The sequence below is a fragment of the Balaenoptera acutorostrata genome, chromosome 7, assembly GCF_949987535.1.
Source record: "Balaenoptera acutorostrata chromosome 7, mBalAcu1.1, whole genome shotgun sequence".
Lineage (NCBI taxonomy): Eukaryota > Metazoa > Chordata > Mammalia > Artiodactyla > Balaenopteridae > Balaenoptera > Balaenoptera acutorostrata.
Genome location: NC_080070.1, coordinates 3,695,038 through 3,714,623, shown reverse-complemented (window position 1 = coordinate 3,714,623; position 19,586 = coordinate 3,695,038). Strand labels below are relative to the sequence as shown.

The 19,586-nt window shown below is 41.2% G+C and overlaps 1 protein-coding gene across 4 annotated transcripts in view; it reads left to right on the top strand.

Moving 5' to 3' along the window:
• DPP6 (dipeptidyl peptidase like 6) overlaps positions 1–19,586 on the top strand; it is a 977,175-nt gene that overhangs the window by 397,683 nt on the left and 559,906 nt on the right. Inside the window, exon 1 of one of the 4 annotated variants that reach the window (XM_057550288.1) lies at positions 15,687–15,727. The exons of the other annotated variants lie outside the window; for them this stretch is intronic. Coding sequence (XP_057406271.1) covers positions 15,725–15,727 — 3 coding nt within the window. The 5' untranslated portion in view covers positions 15,687–15,724. Of the gene's footprint in view, positions 1–15,686; positions 15,728–19,586 lie in introns of those variants that run through there. 4 annotated transcript variants of the gene reach the window in all.

Sequence of the window (19,586 nt, the reverse complement as noted above, 5' to 3'; positions counted from 1 at the left end):
CCTGCCCTGAAGAGGCCCAGCATCTGCAGAGGCTCAGGAAGTAAAGGGGAACCAGCAAGCTGTTATACTGTAATTCCCTTCTCAAAAGATCTTGAGGGTTCTTATCTTTTAATCACTGCTTAGTTCTCCTCTGGCAGATCATTAAAATAGATCCTGGGAGACACCAGTAGATTATCAAAGCAACTCGCTCAGGCTTGGTAAATCAACAGCATGAGCTGATTTTCCCTATTTATTTTAGGGGTGTTGTTAGCTTTCACTTGCTAGGATTGGGGCAAAGAAAGGGGATCCCTGTAAAGTTCAGGAAGGCAAAGGGCCTCTTTGGGGACACTGTGACCAGCCCATCATCAACTATTCAGAGGCCTTATGAAGACCACTTTGGATCTGTATTTAGTGCAAGCTGCATACTTGTGGTCATTTCCTCAAATCCCATTTTTCCATTAAAAATGAGACCATCTTATTAGTTGTATCATCATCATCCTCCTCCTCATCATCTAAAGAACTTAAGTACAGTTTGATTTCTTCCGGGAAGGAGATTTTGTAAATATGGAAATCTAGGAATTCTTGTATGCAGTGGGCGAGCTTGTGTGAGGGTTAATGCTCAGTGTAGCATGAACACAGAGGTTCACAAGAGGCAAGCCAGGCCCTTCTCTTCCAGGATATTTGTTCAATAAAGAAATAGGTCCACCCTGAATTAACATCCTATGACTGACTGGGCTTCCTTTTGTCACAGATCTCCTCCTCACTAGCTATAAAATAAACATGCCCTGGGCTTACAGGCTCCAGCAAGGACTTAGGTAGCATCTTGGACCATGGGACAATAATGATGGAGAGAAGACTTTGCTGTCATAGGTCTAAACCCAAGGGCGGGCACTCAGAAGCCCAGGCTGTGTTATGTAAAAGAAGGTCCGTGGCTTCTGTTCAGTTTTGCTCTCATGTTGCCTGAGACCCTCACATGCCAGAATACTGGAACTAGTTAATTAGGGTGTGGGTTTTGGAGGAGGTATAAGCTCTGGTTTGATTTTATACTTTTTGATCATGGGAAATCCCTTATACTTGAACGTGCTGGAATCATGGAAGACTTCAGCTGGCATAACCTGAAAACCACAGGTGGCTGTGGATTTGGGGAGCAGGTAGGACGTCCAGAAGAGGCAGTCCCATCCCAGGCACGTGGGAGGGCCCTTTCCTCTCTTCTCAGAGTGACATCAGCTTGACCCTGAGGAATGCACAGAACAGCCCACAGTCCAATAAAGAGAAGGTCAACAGCAGGGCTAGAGGAGGAGAAGCAAAATGGGATGGAGGGCAGAGATCTCACATCGAACATAAATATACCTTTAGGGGACATTGGCTAAAATTTTAACTGCTCTAAACACAAAGAGGGAAATGAAATATTTAGTTCACGAAGACTTTCTTCTTCCATTGTCAGTTTTCAAAAGATATTTAAACTATTTATGTGCTTAGACTGCAAAGCTCTTAATGAGTCTTCTAATTCTTCATATCAGTTTTTTCCTTGTTATTAATGAAGGGGATGGCCCCTTACCCAGGCTGGGAGGAATACGCTGCAATTTTTTGTAGGAGAAAGAGATAGATGCTGGTTTGTGGTTTGGTTTGGTTGTTAGGTTGGGGATCATTTGGTTGTACTGACAAACTTTGTGGCTGCCTTCAAATCACCAAGCCTCATTTCTTGGTTGAAACCCTTAGCATTACCGAGGACTTGGATTTAATGTAGCATGATACGTATTTCCAACAGTCTTAAAAATTTTTTGGGTGTTGCAGTAGACGACCACTTAGTTCTTAGCAGGCTAACAGAGGCACAATACAGTTTCTTATCTGCCTTGGTAGTTGGGAGCCAAGGCACGTGGGTGGCAGCTGGAAATAACTTTTGTATGCGAAGGATTACTGCAGATTAATGAAAAAAATCTAGGAAGTGACATAAAACCAATTGATTTTTCCTATTAATTAGAGATTGCTGAGTTTTTCCAACTTGTTTTCTAAAAATGTACTAAGAATAGATGAATATGTGGAAAGAGGTTTGTTTTTAAGGGTATTGTATGAACATGTTGGAATAAAGTGGAGACTAGACTTCTAGAAGACTCTTCTTCCTTCTCTTTGGAGATGCTAAAAATTATTTTTAAATGAAGTATGAAAACCCAGAGATGTTTGGAAACAATATAATTTTTAAGCTGAAGGAATTAAATCCGTCCTTTGGCTCTGAAGCCAATCAGATGTTACAGAGGCTTGTCGGTGAAAACAGAATCTGCCCTGGCCGGCACCCGCTGCACCATGTGCCCAGAGGTCAGCCTCGGAGGTGAAGTAGAAAAAGCTGAGGCTAATTCGGTTTAAATTTAGTGTATTCTTGCAAACAAACTAGATTCTTCCTTAGAGAACCAAATTAAGGGATTTTTTTCCCCTTCAAAATAAGTAAAAGCACAAATGTATTTTCAACTATACTGTCCTCATTTCAAATGACTTAAAATTGAAAAGTGGTCTTCAGTGATGCTGTTAAGAGGCAGAGGAGAAAGAAGGCTTCATTCTCCGTGTTTCCAGTCAGCCGTGACACATTGCTTCTCAAATATTGAGCAGGGATGAGTGGCAGATTCTGTATCTGTGTGTATGTGGATATGTGTATACACACACACACATACACACACACAGAGGCAGGCCTCATGCATCACAAAATCACAGAGTTGGAAAAGTGCATCCCATGATCTGATCCACCCTCTTTTGCTCAGGAGTCTCACAAATAAATAAGAAATATGCCTTTTCTTTAAAGGTCTTGAAGAAAGTCTCTCTTCATATAGAAATATTCTGTGTTCTGTGGGCTAACTTGTATCCTTTGCTGTATGTTAAGTTCAGTCACCTCTGTAACTTCCCTCAATCTGAAAACCAGTGGGTCTGATAGTCCTACTAGATGTAACGATTATTTTTTGTTCCTTCTCAGTTTTCTCTGATCTGCACAAGTCCTAATATATAGCCCCAATGTGTCTCTTCTCCTATTAAATGATGGGCCTCAGGACCTAGTGTTGATTGATATGTTAAATTATTTATCTGATAGTTATTAATCTGATAATTAACTTCATAATGATAATGCCATTACAGAAGAGTTTTCTGACGTGAAGAGAATTTTACAAACAGCTCTAAAGTGAACATTAAAATGCATGGAGCCGAGACTTCTGAAGGAGGGTAGGCCTTCCCAAGGGGTACATAGGTGATGACTTCTGACATTCCCTATCCAGTGCTTTTTGCATGAGATCCTGTTGCTTCTTTCAGTAGTAAAATTAGATACGGAAACAGAGGATCTGGCTTTGACAGTCATGAGAGTTAAATTTTTTATGTAACTGTGGTAAGGGAATCTTACCAAAAGAAGGAAAAGGGGAAGGGGAAGAGGAGGAGGAAAGGGGGAAGGGGAGGGTGAGGAAGAGGAAGGAGAAGAAGAAGAACCAGAGAAACAAGATTCAGTATTAGGAAGTGCAAACATGACTTATAAATTAGTTTCTCAGTAGGAGAGGTGGTCCTTTTATGACTCAAAAAGTGGCAGTGGCTGCAGTCATTGTACTAGTGTAAATCAAATTCTGTTCCGCCCATGAACTGACTTATCTAAGACTCTCTGGATGAAAAGGGAAATTGAGGGGCTTCCCTAGTGGCGCAGTGGTTGAGAATCTGCCTGCCAATTCAGGGGACACGGGTTCGAGCCCTGGTCTGGGAAGATCCCATATGCCGCGGAGCAACTGGGCCCGTGAGCCACAACTACTGAGCCTGCGCATCTGGAGCCTGTGCTCCGCAACAAGAGAGGCCGCGACAGTGAGAGGCCTGCACACCGCGATGAAGAGTGGCCCCCGCTTGCCACAACTGGAGAAAGCCCTCGCACAGAAACAAAGAAGACCCAACACAGCCAAATAATAATAATAATAATAAATAAATAAATAAAATTAAAAAAAAAAAAGGGAACTTGAAGGAACTGGGCAAAGAATAGGGATGCCAGGTTCTTAAGATTGTCTCAAAATACTTCTAGGACTTGTGAACTTCCAGAGCAGGGAGAAAGAGAGAAGCACTTTGGCTGCAAAATGGGTTGATGTGTGAAGGATTTGGAGGGAGAACTCAGAAGCCCTGGGTATCCTAGCAAGAGCAGGTTCAGAACAAAAGCTTAGTGCCTGGGTTTGCCAGGGTGGCTCCTGGAGCTGAGGGACCAGGACGAAAGCAATGTGACGTTCCTGAGGAGAGGAAAGGCGGGCTGGTGTGGTGCTTTTCTCAGAGGAGGGATGTTTAGTCTCATCACCAGAGAGAAAAATGTAGCAATGAGGCAGACACTAACCTGAAGCCATAATCTGTGTGCTCTGGTGTCTACAGGTAGTTCCCAGTATTCTAGGATGCAAGTCACATGCTATATTAAAAGAAGCTCAAAAAGATATTGCTGTAATTTATGTCAAAGAGTGTTCTTGCCTATGTTTCTCTCTAGGAGTTTTATAGTATCTGGTCTTACATTTAGGTCTTTAATCCACTTTGAGTTTATTTTTGTAAATGGTGTTAGAGAATGTTCTAATTTCATTCTTTTACATGTAGCTGTCCAGTTTTTCCAGCACCACTTATTGAAGAGACTGTCTTTTCTCCAATGTATAATCTGGCCTCCTTTGTCGTAGATTAATCGACCACAGGTGCGTAGGTTTATTTCTGGGCTTTCTATCCTGTTCCATTGATCTATATTTCTGTTTTCGTGTCAGTACCATACTGTTTGGATTACTGTAGGTTTGTGGTGTAGTCTGAAGTCAGGGAGCCTGATTCCACCAGCTCCACTTTTCTTTCTCAAGATTGCTTTCGCTATTCGGGGTCTCTTGTGTTTGCATACAAATATAAGGTTTTTTTGTTCTAGTTCTGTGAAAAATGCCATTGGTAATTTGATAGGGATTGCACTGAATCTGTAGATTGCCATGGGTTGTATAGTTATCTTAACAATATTGATTCTTCCAATCCGAGAATGTAGTACATCTCTCCATCTGTTTGTGTCATCTTCGATTTCTTTCAACAGTGTCTTACAGTATTTGGGGTACAGGTCTTTTGCCTCCTTAGGTAGGTTTATTCCTAAGGTATTTTATTCTCTTTGATGTGATGGTAAATGGGAGCGTTCCCTTAATTTCTTTTTCTGATCTTTCATTGTCAGTGTACAGAAATGCAACAGATCTCTGTGCGTTAATTTTGTAGCCTGCAACCTTACCAGATTCATGGATGAGCTCTAGGAGTGTTCTGGTCACTTAAGGGACTAAACGAAAGCCCCAGCAACCCCAGACGGGCCGTATCCACAGCTCAGATTCAAAACAAATGGAAAGCAGCTGACTTTTCTTTCTGAAAAAATGCTTCCTCTGTGCATGGAGCGCATTTCATTGTGTTGTACTGACATTCCACTGAACTTGGTCCTGCCCTTCATCTTCCGTCCTGGAGTTGCCACGGAAAGCTTCGCCAGGACCTTCCAGTGCTCCACAGAGAAAACCTGGGGGACTTAGAGGGTCGGAGAATGCTTTCCATTGACCTTCAGCAAAACAGCTTCAGCTCCAGCATGCCTGTGAAAAATGCCAAGACGCTAACCTCTTACAGGAAAGAACAGTCACCACGTTTCCGGCTCGTTGGGAATTGTGGCTTCATTATCTTTCAGGCAAATGAGCCATGCCTGTGTTCGGCCCTAACTGATTCGGTTTTGGTTTGGCAGTAGACATCTTTCACCCTCTCTCTTTGAGAAAGAGAAGACAGAATGAGTCTGACGATCAAGTCCTGAAAATTGAGGACAAGAATATAATTGGGGGAAGAAGCAAATCTCTAGAAGCTTTTGAAGATCAAGGGTGGTTTGAAGTCCTTGCTTTAAAAATATCAGACAAGTGGAAGGTGTATATTCTTGTTTCAGACATCGTTTGGAAACCTGGAATGTACTAAAATGTTTTTATTTCAAATTTGGGTTTGGAAACCTTGTGGCCTTAAAAGCATGGGAGGAGATAACCATAGGACTGGGTGGAATTTCAGCCTAACTCCCGTTTATTGTAATTCTTCATGAGACTGACATTCCCAGGTCCTTCCTGACCTGGTACCCTGTGTTTCTCAAAGTGGGGAAATAAATGAAGAGAGGAGGGGGTGAGGGGGTGGAAAAGATTTTTAAAAATAGCCCAGGGAAAGTGATTAAGTCCACGAAGTTTCTTCTCTGTCCTCCTCCCCCATCTGCCATTTACTTTTCAGAACTCTTTACTGTCGTGCCCCCGATAGGCCTTTAATCGCCTCTGGTACCTATAGACTACCAATATACTCACCTCTTTTTATCAAACCTGCACATGTGCTGTATTCCACCTGGCCTCGCTAAATGACTGAGACAAATGCAATCACCGAAAAACATATGAAGTTGGTAATTTTAACAATAGCAGTGTGTATATTTAAAATAGATAACCAACAGAGACCTACTATATAGCGCAGGGAACTCAGCCCATTATTCTGTAATAACCTAAATGGGAAAAGAATTTGAAAAAGAATAGATACATGTATATGTATAACTGAATCACTTTGCTATACACCCGAAACTAACACAACATCGTTAATCAACTACACTCCAAATAAAATAAAAATTAAAAAAAAATTAACAATAGCTGTTGGTGGTGAAACTGAATTGAATTATTAGTGGTTGAAATTTCTGGCACAAAGTTATGGCAGAGTTGATGCAAGAAACAATGTGGTGTTTAGTCACAATCATTCGTGGAAAATTAAGGACAGGTCACGGTGAGGACCGTCTTGGCACCCCTTAGACCACTGATGGGTTGTGTACATCTTATCAGTGCTGTGAATTCTGCATTTATATTGGAGTAGGTCCTGCATCATCAGGCAAGGACCAGATAGCAGATACTGTTGCTGTGTTCAGCTTCCAATTCCAGGAGGATTTTATGGTAATAGAATTGAAATTTGCGGCAATCGCTTCTTGGGAAAAATGGCCATAAGCACAGACATTGAGTCAGTGCCATTGGCCCGCATCGATAGTGGTGCCTGTCTGTTTTTAGCAGTGGTGGCTAGAATCTGGAATGCAGCCCTCCACCAGTAACTTTACAAAACACATCAGTGATAGAATAAAGTCTTGATAATAGAATTTTCTATGACAGTGTATATATTATTCCCTTACTAGTATCTGATCAACTTTTAGAGAGATTTATCTTCTCCTGCTAGATCTCAGGAAAAACTGCTTTCCCCCTCGGAAACTGCATGAGACGCTCAGCATCTTCTCAAGCTGTTAAGTCGTTAATTTGGAACACAGGCTTTTCAAAAATGTGTGTGTGCGCCCATGTGGAGGTGGAGATGAGGGACCCAAAGGCACCAGCATGGTCTGGGGCGGGGGAACTCTTTCAAAACATTTTCAGAGGTCAAAGTCTGTCTTCTGACACGCTCATGTGATTCCTCTTGAAGATAATGGGCATCCATGTCCTTGGAAGGATAGCGTCCACCCTTTAAGTAAGTTTACCCAGTGCAAGATGGCCATCAACTCAAAGAATCTGAAGTGTATCCCCATTTTTTTTTCTCTAAGAAATATACAACAGAGATGTCCTTGAATGGTGGTGATGTATGTGTTAAAATTAATGAAAGAATTTTACTTCTCTATTTTGAAGAGGAGATTTGTATTTTTCTTGTTAGAGTATTTGAGGTTGTGACAGTGTTCATGCAGGGAATTCTAAAATTATGACACTGCGTCTCTTAAATTGGATCCCTGGATGGGAGAGGCAAGTAAACATCTTTTTAAATGTTAATAGCTGCCTAATACCCCATCCACTTATTAGACAACTATTGGATCAGAGGAAGATTTTTATTTTTTTATTTTCTTAAATGGAAGTGTAGTTGATTTACAATGTTGTGTTAATTTCTGCTGTACGGCAAAGTGATTCATCTATACATATGTACACATTCTTTTTTAATATTCTTTTCCTTTGTGGTTTATCATAGGGTACTGAATATAGTTCCCTGTGCTATACAGTAGGACCTTGTTGTTTATCCATTCTATATATAATAGCTTACATCTGATAACCCCAATATCCCACTCCGTCCCTCTCCCACCCCCCTCCCTCTTGGCAGCCACAAGTCTGTTCTCTATGTCTGTGATCCTGCTTCTTAGATAAGTTCATTTGCATCATATTTGCGATTCCACGTATAAGTGATATCATAGGGTATTTGTCTTTCTGTTTCTGACTTCACTTAGTATGATAGCCTCTACAGTCGGAGGAGAGGCAGAGTAGGAGGAAAGGGCACCTGGATGCAACCGCTGGAGGTCAGGAGAGCAGAGGGGTTCTTGTCTGTGCCATCAGAGCCTGAGGGTCGCTGAGCAGTCTGCCTGGGGAGGTGGAATGTTCTGTGGGGCATGGAGGTGGTGTGGGGAGACAGGACACGCTTACGTGAGGTGGTTTCAAAGCCACAGTGGTCTGGAAGGGATGGGGAGCAGCGAAGGGTTAGTCAGCTTCCAGAAGAAAGGGAAGAAACCTGAACTTAACACGACAGAACCCTGCTTAAAAAACAGGATTTTGGGGGAATATATGAAACTGGAAGAGTGACTTGGACATAAAATTATACTTGGTTGGTGCGGGGGCGGGGGTCATGTCGTCTAGGCGTGTCTTGATAGACTGGAAAGGGCGCTGCAAGATGCTGGTTTTCAGAGAGCTAAAGGGGTGTGTGATGTCCCAATAAAATTCAAGTTCACTTAGAAGCAACAAGGTGTTTTAAGGCCTTATGGTACATACACACACACACACACACACGTGTGTATGTGTATAGATAGATAGATAGGTAGATGTCATATTTCTTAAAGTAGACTGAGACATTTTTAGGACTCAGGACAATTAGAATTTCTGGCTCTGATTTTGAAAAGCAAAATAAACCCTCCATTCCTCCAGTACCAAGTCCTGTGGTGCACAGTCAGAAAAGGAGATTAACCAGTGAGAGAACTTCAGCAGGTGAAAACTGTTGTGTCATCAAAAATCATAAAGCCTTAATGCCTCAAAGCTCCCTTAATGCATTTCGTTAATTTTACCTGCTCGTTACAAGGACGGGATGCGGGGATGGGGAGTGGCCATTTCACCGTGACCTTGCCAACAGCCCTCTTTTCCAGGAGTTGGGAGAACACGTGTGCCTTGGCATGGAAATCTCTGACTTCTGATCCCAGCTCTTCCCCCTCCTAGCTGAGGGACCTTGGGCAAATCTGGTCTGATTCCTCATCTGGAGATAATGCCCATCACACCCTTGCTGTGAGGAAAACATTTGTTAAGCACAGAATACTGTTCTTAGCACTGAGATTTCAGTGTGCTGTTGAATGAGTACTTACTTTGTGTGTTGGCATAACAATAATATTTGAATGGATCTTCTGATTTTCAGCATTTGGTGAGGGCTTGTGTGTCCATTCCAAGAGGGGTTGTTCTGTGAAATCATAGAATTTTGACTTTTAAGGCATTTTGTAGACCATCTTGCCCAGTGATTTTTGGACTTTTGTTTTAGTAACAGCAACCTATTCCCCAAAGAAAATAAGCCAAATCCAACATGTAAAAGAGGTGAAAGCACAGCCCTAGTGACCCTGGGACATGTCATCAGAGCTCCGGAGCAACCTGGAGTACAGCTTACAAACCAGATACCTAATTCAGCAGTAGGTTTTTTACACAGGGGGAAATAAGGCTCAGAGAGGTTAAGTAAATTACCGAAATCACACAGCCAACACGTTGCAGATTCAGGACACAAATCCTTATTTTTTTGCTCCAAATCAAGCAATTCCGGGTGAGACATGGTAAAAAATGTATATATAATAAAAATAAACACAAAAACTGATATTGGCTGGAAACTGCAAAGGAAATAAAAGAATTTAGTATTATAGATGCATGAAAAAATCCTTGTCTGCAGATCAGTTGAGAAAAGGTATGTGCTTAGGGCAGCAGGGGGGTTACGGCAATTCTTTGTCCTCATGTCCTGTGAGAGACAGAGTTGTTTCTTCTTTTTATTGCACCGTCCCTGGAGGTATTAGGTTTCTCATGGCAACTTTTCATTTTTAATTAGTTATTTAATGAGTTGCTTTTGAAACTAGGGAAAATATGAGGATATAACAAATGTTTTCCTCCCCAACTTTTAAAAATAAGCAACAATTAATAAATTCTGCTTGCTTTGAAAGTAGGCAGTAGGTAATTTTCAATCTCACCTTACACTTGAATAGCTTTGAAGGTAGTAGTTATACAACAGGTGTGGGGAGATGAAAGTCAAAGAAAGAGGATTCCCAGCAAAGCACCTGGACACACCGGGGACTCGGCACAGCCGGAGTTCTGATGTTGAAACATCTGGAAATTTTATCAGTTCACAAGCTTGAACTGAACCAACAGTGCGTTGATCACAACTCTTGGATTACAGATCCCCTTTGAGGGTCTGATGAAAGCCATAGATCTGCTCACCAGAAAAAGTCCCATAATCTCTTGCTTACCTGAGGCTTGCAGAAGCCCTCATGTCTGTCTGTAGACTCCAAGTTGAGTACCTCTGTTCCCTTAATGTGGTTTGTGCCCTGAATTTGTCAGCTGTGTGATTTTGGTGATTTACATAACCTCTCTGAGCTGTATTTCCTCCTAGCATCTTCTTAAGATACATGGATAGAAATGTGCTCACTGCCCAAACCTTGTGCAAATATTGACTAGGTGGCTGTCACATCTGGGTGCTGTGCTGGGCACAGTGGAGACCCTCACTGCACGTAGGAGGGAGTGGGGCTAGGCCGAGGAGTCAGGAAGGAGTGGCTATGACACCCTGAAAGTGGTCGATGAAGGACCTGTGAGCCATGTGGGTGATGAAAGTTTAAAGAAAGGCAATGGTATAGCTGAAGACCTAAAGTATGTCTTTAATTCATATTTGAGGAACTGTTAAATAGAAGAGCTGTTAGAAAAAGTGATATGATTTGATCTTTTTATTTTCTGGGTTACTCTAAAAGGCAAAACTACGGGATCTATGGATTTAGGGATCTAGGGATCCCTGGAGGGCAGCTTTAACTGAGGGTCAACCCGTGCTCTGCAGGTCACGGGTGACCTGCTGTCTGTCTTCTCATCACCAGGACAAACACGATGCCCATCGGCCTCCAATAGGGGCAAGTTTGATGAAGGGCCCTTCTACTTGAAGGTCTCATGACTCTAATGTGAAACCTATTATACCTTCCCTGACACACAGCTATGAGCCTCTGACAGACACAAAACATGCCCTGTTCCTTACCTATCTCCAACACCACGCACCATGCCCGTCCTATGAATGTGTGTGCAAAAGAAATCAGTGAAGGAGTGAAGGGTATCGCCCTCTCTAAAGCCCCTGCAGTGAATGGCCCACAGAGTTCAGAGGTCTGTGGTTTGATTCATTCAACAAGTAGATTAAAATTTTGGAGCCCTAGGGCAAAATAAAATCCAGCCTCCTGAATGACCAGCTCACCTTGCTGTTCCTGATGTTTGAAGTGTCACTGCCACGTTTCCTTTCCCCAAATCCCACCTCCACCAGACCTGCCTGAAACCGTTTCTCCACCACAGAAGCACCAACTCTTTGCCACGGTTACAGGCCAGGCATGGACATTCAGTCTTGCATGACTCATATCTGTAACGTGAGTAAATGTTCTCTCGTTTACCAACCGGGTAGATAAACAAGAAAACCAACTGGTGAGAAAAGGCGACTGGTGGAAAAATGGACAGTGTGCATCCCCAAAGCCCTTTGCTGTTGTTGAAGCAGAAGCACCAAGTCTTTTTCCTCCATGGAAGCGATTTGCTGAAATGAAAAGATGATAAGATACAAACTGAACCACCTTACCCCAGATGCAGAGAGAGTTGACTTGGACATTTGAGCTGGTCCTCTGAAACCAGCTGGGACAAGTGCTTTCAGGGAAAAAGAAAGAAAGAAAGTGGATCAAGATGAACAAGAAGAGAAGGTCTGGGGGCTTCCCTGATGGCGCAGTGGTTGAGAATCTGCCTGCCGATGCAGGGGACACGGGTTCGAGCCCTGGTCTGGGAGGATCCCACATGCCGTGGAGCAACTAGGCCCGTGAGCCACAATTACTGAGCCTGCGCGTCTGGAGCCTGTGCTCCGCAACGAGAGAGGCCGCGATAGTGAGAGGCCCGCGCATAGCGATGAAGAGTGGCCCCCGCTCGCCGCAACTAGAGAAAGCCCTCGCACAGAAACGAAGACCCAACACAGCCAAAAATAAATAAATAAATAAATAAATTTAAAAAAAACAAAAGAAGAAGAGAAGGTCTGGAACGTTCGCCCTATTTGCACTCTGCGAGGTGTGATTGCCAACTTTGTTTAACTTTTTCATGAGGCAGTAGAGGTGCAAGAGTGATTTCCAATATGGGTAACAGGATGCAATGCTTTCTTAAGAAGAAAGAAATGAAACAGTGAGGCCATGGTTTATAGAGCCAAGGTGGTGAGGCAGGGGTGGTTTAGGAGAAGGAGTACCAGCTTTGGGTTTGAGTTTAAATTCCAGTTCTGTCACCAGCTCGGTGGCTTTGGACTCTTTGGGTGACCTCAGTTTCTATGTTGAGCAAATGCTAGACAGATAATAGCTGCAAATACTGTCAGTGTGGTGGTTACGGTATCACACCAGGTAAAGGAGTAGAAACATGATGGCGTAATGTGATCTGGGTCAAGGTTTTTATTGCCTCCACGGCCTGAACAGTCTAGCTGTAGGAAGAAATAACCAAATGGACACAAAGGTTTACGTCACATAAATGTGTTTGCTGCATTGAATGAAGTAGTTTACTTTTCCTTAACTGCTGTTGTGTTTGAAATTGCATAGATAGTGAGTTGCCCTTGAAGCAGTTAATCTGCAGTTTTTGGCTTTATTAAATTTACTTAGGCGTGTGGGTGTGGCTTGAATAGTTATGTTAGGGTACTTGAAACTTAGTTGTGGTTTTCTCCTTGTCAGAAATGTATTTGAAACTTAGTTGTTTATCCAATTTGGTTCCATAGTGATCCTGCTATGAACACGGAGATGTTGGCAGCTAATGTACGCAACTTTGCCTGCAAAGTCGACTCTGTATTTCAAAGTTATTAAAATCTTACAGTGTAGCCAGGTTTTAAGAGTACTGGACTTGGTTTCTGAAGAATTATGGGTCCTTGTAATGAATGGGTATATGATTAGAATTTTTTATTAGTTTACTTCTATGCTGTAATATCCCTGTTGAAAATTTTAGATTTATGTAATTGTGTTGTCATTGCTTGAATGAGGAAATCATACTTAAAGTAACAGACAGTAATTGAATTCAAGAAAAATACTAAAGAAAATAAAGATAGCTGTGCACCAAAAGGCTGGCTTGTGCCTTTTGTGAAGCTTGAAGAAAATGTTCTCATCAAATGAATACCAAGGAAAGGAAATACTAAATTTATGTGCATTTTTCACTCATCTTAATTTCATGAAAAAAACTTATACCTTTTAATTCTGTAGAAGCTTCTGAGCTAATTCAATGTCTTGAATTTTAGGAGTACACAGAGAAAAATTCTATGAATGTGCCTTTGTTGGAGAATCCTCAGTTCTAGCCTCAAATCACATGTTTGTTGGATTTGAAAATATTCACAGAGACTGTGTATTACATAGTTTTATTTAGAAAAGTGTGAGAGATTTTAAATGATGTAGGACTCAATATTTATCGTCCCTTTCCATGTTTGGGAATGTCAGTTATTTTCTAACATTATCCTGTAAAGAGGTGTAATGAATTTAAAGATAATGAGAGAGATTTGGGGGGATTCTTAAGCCCCAAATCAATTACATGCGTATCAACCACACTCTCTCCTGTACTCCTTACATCTCTGCCAGCACCCCTGCCCACCCCGATCTCCTGACCACTGGACCAGAAAGCGAGGGGTTGCCTCACTGAAGGCCCTTGAACATTATTTGTACACTGATAAAACTTATTGGAAAGATAAATCCCATGACTGACTTTTGTTGAGTAGGTTGAAGTGGCCCCAGTTGAGGCCCATTGCAGCAAAACTAGAACTCACCGGCAGATAAGTTATACCTGCAAGGTGAGGATGGAGAGATGTGTTTCTGTCCCTTTGTTCATCAGGAGGTATTATTTTATTTCTTCTCGGGCTGATTAAGTAACAATCCAGTACCACTTGTTCCCAGCCATATGCAGGGGCATATATGTTAGAGGAAAAAGAAATGGCTTGAGTGCAGTTGATCATTTCAGAGGTATGCTCTTTCTTACCTCTCTGTTGGCAGTTACAGCCACTGATGTGGGAGATGGGAGCATATGCATGCACGTCTGTCCTGCCATCCATCTGTCCTCTCCTGCCTCTCTGGCTTGGATGGACATCAGTTTGGTGCCCTCAGCTGATGTTTACTTGGTTCCCAAGTCTTGAAGCTAGGGAAGGAGGCTGTCATGTCCGAGGAAATAATATAGTAGAGACTCCCAAGGATTGCCCAAATGCAGTCTCTCTAGAGCACTTGTCATCGTGAATTTCCTCAACAGTCTCACTGATTTTTTGAAACAAAAATTGTACCTGATGATTATCTATTTCATGTAAAATTCCAAAGACTGTTTTCATGTAAGGATTAAAACAAAGTGATCACTTTTTTGCCCTCAAATTGTTTTTGCTCTAGGTCAGGTGAAATTTTTATTTCCAAAGACAAAGGTAAAACTCCTGATTTCTCTCTGTGTAATTTTAATATCTAGAATAGAGTAATAATACTGTTGTATATTTGTATAACATTTGAACACCAGTGCTGATAAAAGTGTAACACAAGCCACATATATAATTTAAAAATTTTTGGTAGTCACATTAAAAAATTAAAAAGGAATAGCTTTTGGATAGCAGCTCTATACTGTATTTGGTTTCATAGAAATTACCCCATATCCTCTAATATCTTCAATTCTACAGTAAAATGAAGGATTCATCCCCAGGTAATAGAAACTGTATCTAAGGTCCCTATTATGAAGAGGAAAATTAGACTGTTGTGTTTCTGTTTGAACTTACATTGGCAAATGTAGTAATTTTCTAAAGTTTCTGAAAAGGTAGTCTTCTTCCTATGTAAATATTTACTGAGAACTAACTGAGAAGAAGGTAAGATTCATTCAATAGGTGTATTTACTGGGCATCTACTAGGTGTCAAGCACACTGCTGGACACAACGGATCCAGAGGAAATATAAGCATATTAAATATAGCAAGTTTTGATTATGTGCTAGACGTTGTTCTCTGTATTGATAGAATGTACACTTGTAGCCTGGATTAGCTTTCACCAGAGAAAATGTGTTACGATTTTACAAAACTTGCTTTCCTTCTGTCCCTTTCTACCCTCCTTAAGATGAATCCTGGCTCTAGGATAAGGCAGCAGCCTCAGCTAGCTGAGAAGGAAGGGGGTTGGGAGAGGGCTTTGAAGCAGTAAAGGTTTCTTTTTGTTTTTTTGTTTTTTCCCCAGTTACTTCATTATCGCTGCTCCCTGGGGATTGTTGAAGATTATAAGTGGGAGATGGCCGTGTATCAGGAGGTTCAATCATTGTTCTTCCCTCCCCTGCAGATAGTGGCCTGTGGACTTTTGTTTGTTTTAAGCAAAAGGGGTATTAATTGTAAAGATACCAGGATTGAAGATACGGAATTGCAGAGGACTGAAAAATCAAACCTCTTCTCCCTCACACAGAGAGCCTGGCTGCCAGCAGTTTCCACCACCACACCGACTAGCTCCGTCCCTAAGAGAGCACTCCCATCCCCTCCATCCCCAGCCTGGAAAAGTTCATGGTAGGTCTCTGCCTGGTCTGGCCAAAGTCACATGTCCATCTGCAGATCTGTCACCTTGTCTTGGGACAGAGGTACTAGGATTCCACATACTGAATCGGGTTACGTAACTGTTAGGAAGTAGACTTCAGATGCTCCTGTATATTATGACACCGTGCATTGCGTGTGTTTATGGAGGGAAAAGCATTGGAGTTGTGGAGAGCACAGCAGATGGTTTTCCCCTCAGCTCTTCTTCGGGCAGAAGCAACACGGTCTGACCAAATCTGCATTTCTTACACACACCCACATCGTGCTCTGACACTTTAACAATAAACTGTCACAGCAAAAAGGTCAACAACAGAAGGAAGACAATTTTCATTTGTTCTAAAAGGTTGTACCTGCGATATTCTGTGTCATGAAGAGCATCATGCTTAGTAATTCATTTTTCAGCTGCGTTAGGCAACATGGAAGGTTGCAAACACCAGGAACCCTAACCTCCACCTTCAGGTTTCTGTGGCAGGGGAATTAGAGTAGATTCAGGAAACCATAGCAGTATAGGATAGAACAGAAACTAGACTCTAACAAACTTCCTAATTCCAGGTGTACTCAGGAAGATAGCAGCATTTATTGGATATCTACTATGAAGAAAAAATTATCAAATGCTGAGAGGGGTTTTCATAGGCAGTAAACATTACAGCCTTTGTCTTCAAGAAGTTTGAAACATAAAACACGCTCACGTTAGCTAAATAAGCTTACTTCAAATGCCTGTACTGTGTCACATAACTGTGAAGTTATCCACCTGGTTTCAATAGCCACGCAAAAATAAAATCAGGTGATGTGGATAAAAGTTCATGCCGTATAAACCGAGATGGTATTACTGTGATCATACCTTCTGGTTTATAGTTCATTGTGGAAGCCAACCTGCTTGCAGAGAAGAATGGGCCCGTTGACCCTGTTCTGGGAAAAATAAATGGAATAATGAAGAAAATTCAAAGCCAAATAAAATGCCATTCCATACACATCTTGAAAAAGTTTATAAAGTAGTTTAACCATGGAGGGTTATTGTAAGCACGGCAATAAAGTCGAAGGATATTGCTTCCTTTCCGAGCCGCACTTTTCCAAGATGGTTCTAATGTTAAAGACTCTCTTGGAATTTATGTATAGTTCTTTAAATCGGCACAGTTAGCCTAAAGCAAAAACTCTATAGTTTGTTTAAAAAGGAAAGAGAGGAAGGAAGCTGTTCTGCACAAAAGGCTGTAGGAAATGAGGGCTCCATGGAAAGAGCGTTTGTTTGGATGATTGCACGTGTATGGGTACCAGCTGCCATTTGACCCACGTTTGGGGCAAGCTCTGATCTTGGTGATGGAGGGTTTTGTCAAGCTCTACACAAAAGGTACATGTCCCTTTTCATCATCAACTAACTTCTCTCTGGCACTTGCTGCTTTTGGTACCCCAACCATGAAGTTTTATTGACCCATTTGCCATCTCTCATATAAGTGGATGGAATCATCTTTCTTGATGGGAAAACTCCAAGAGTAATAGTACACTTGTCTCCGAGCATTTGAGCCTGCTGTTTTTACAGATTTCAGTGTTAGCTCCTTTCTTCTTTTTCTGTGAACTGTAGGCCATTGGGAGGAGGGCATGAGCCATGCTGTCTTAAGTTTTGGTAGAATTTCCATAACAGTTCTAAAGTTTCCTTTTTAGCTGATAACTGAGTGAGTAATATTTGGATCTGAGCTACTTAAGGTTTGAAACAGATAAAACCAACTTGAGATCATTAGATCAAAAGTTTGATGGGTTTGCTATCAGTGAAGGCTGCTGAGAGGTACAAGTGAGATAATTACAGGTGAAAAGTTTACAGAAACTCTAGTAAAACAAGCGCACATCATTTATATATACGTCCTAATATTTTCCCTTTACAGTAAAGAGGAGAGTGAGGACAGGAGAAAAAACGAAGTACAGTGTGTGATTTCTTCAATCAGGACAGAGTCTTGAACGGAGGGTTAAGTGGGTGGGGTTCTATGAAAGAAATGGGACATATTCTTTCTTATTTATAGATATCCTAGGGATTAAGTTAGGCTTCTGTAACAACTCCTGCTTTATTTCCCAGTCACAATTGCCTACCACTTGTGCAGCAAGTTACTTGGGAAGCTATCTATTCCTATCGTAAACGTCCCAGTCCCTCTTTACTTGGTTTAACTATGTTTCAAATACTTTATAAAAACTTGTTTGCTATAGTGTGTGTGTGTGTATATATAATATACATATACCACCTCTTCTTTATCCATTTATCTGTTGACAGACACTTAGGTTGCTTCTGTATCTTTGCAACTGTAAATAGTGCTGCTGTGAACGTTGGGGTGCATGTGTCTTTTCAAATTAGTGTTTTCGTTTTCTTCAGATGTATACCTAAGAGTGGAATTGCTGGATCATACAGTGGTTCTATTTTTAGTTTTTTGAGGAACCTCCATACAGTTTTCCAAAGTGGCTGCATCCATTTACATTCCCACCAGCAGTGCACAAGGGCTCCCTTTTCTCCACATCACCAACATTTGTTGTTTGTCGTCTTTTTGATGATAGTGACAGGTGTGAGGTGGTATCTCATTTTGGTTTTGATTTGCATTTCTCTGATGATTACCAACGTTGAGCATCTTTTCATGTGCCTGTTGACCACCTGTATGTCTTCTTTGGAAAAATGTCTATTTAGGTTTTCTGTCCATTTTTTAATAGGGTCGTTTGGTTTTTTGATATTGACTTGTATGAGCTGTTTGTATATTTTGAATATTAACCCCTATATCAATCAGTCATATCATTCACAAACATTTTCTCCCATTCAGTAGGTTGTCTTTTCATTTTGTTTATGGTTTACTTTGCTGTTCAAAAGCTTTTAAGTTTAATTAGGTTCCTTTTGTTTCCTTTGCCTTAGGAGACAGATCCAAAAAATATTGCTACGATTTACATCAAAGAGTGTTCTGCCTGTGTTTTTTTCTAGGAGTTTTATGGTTTCTGGTCTTACATTTAGGTCTTTAATCCATTTTGAGTTAATTTTTGTGTATGGTGTGATAAAATACTCTATTTTCATGGAATACTACTCAGCCATAAAAAAGAATGAAATTTAGCCATTTACAAGAATGTGTATAGACCTGGAGGGTATTATGCTTAGTGAAATAAATCAGACAGACAAAGATAAATACCATATGTTATCACTTATATGTAGAATCTGAAAGAATAAAGCAATTGAATGAATATAACACAACAGAAACAGACTCACAGAAATAGAGAATAAACTAGTAGTTATCAGTGGGGAGAGAGGGAAGGGGGAAGGGCAAGATAGGGGTAGGGGATTAAGAGGTACAAACTACTACATATAAAATAAATAAGCTACGAAGATATATTGAACAGAATAGGGAATATAGTCAATATTTTATAATAACTTTAAATGGAGTATAATCTAAAAATTTTGAACGACTGTGTTGTACACTTAAAACTAATATAATATTGTAAATCAACTATACTTCAATTTTTAAAAATTATCTTTGCTTATGAATTGTTCTCTCTTTTTCGCCCATTCAGTGCAGGCACAGCTTAATACTGGCTGTATTTCCATTTGCCTTTTTCCTTTACTTTTCATTGGTCCCTATCAGAACTAAGCTTCGACTTTGTCTTTTCCCCTGACCACAGATATCCCAGTGTGTGACCTTCCCTTCCAGGTTCTAGCAAGTAGAACCCATTTGTCTCCCTTCTCCCCATCTGAGTCATCCCAACCTCGTCATCATTGCCCCAGGCCCCCATCCTCCATATCAGCTTTGTGAGTATTTTCTGGTCCAGTGGGCACTGTGTTCACCCAGGCGTTTTATGCGTTGTGCGTTTTATGAATGTTCTG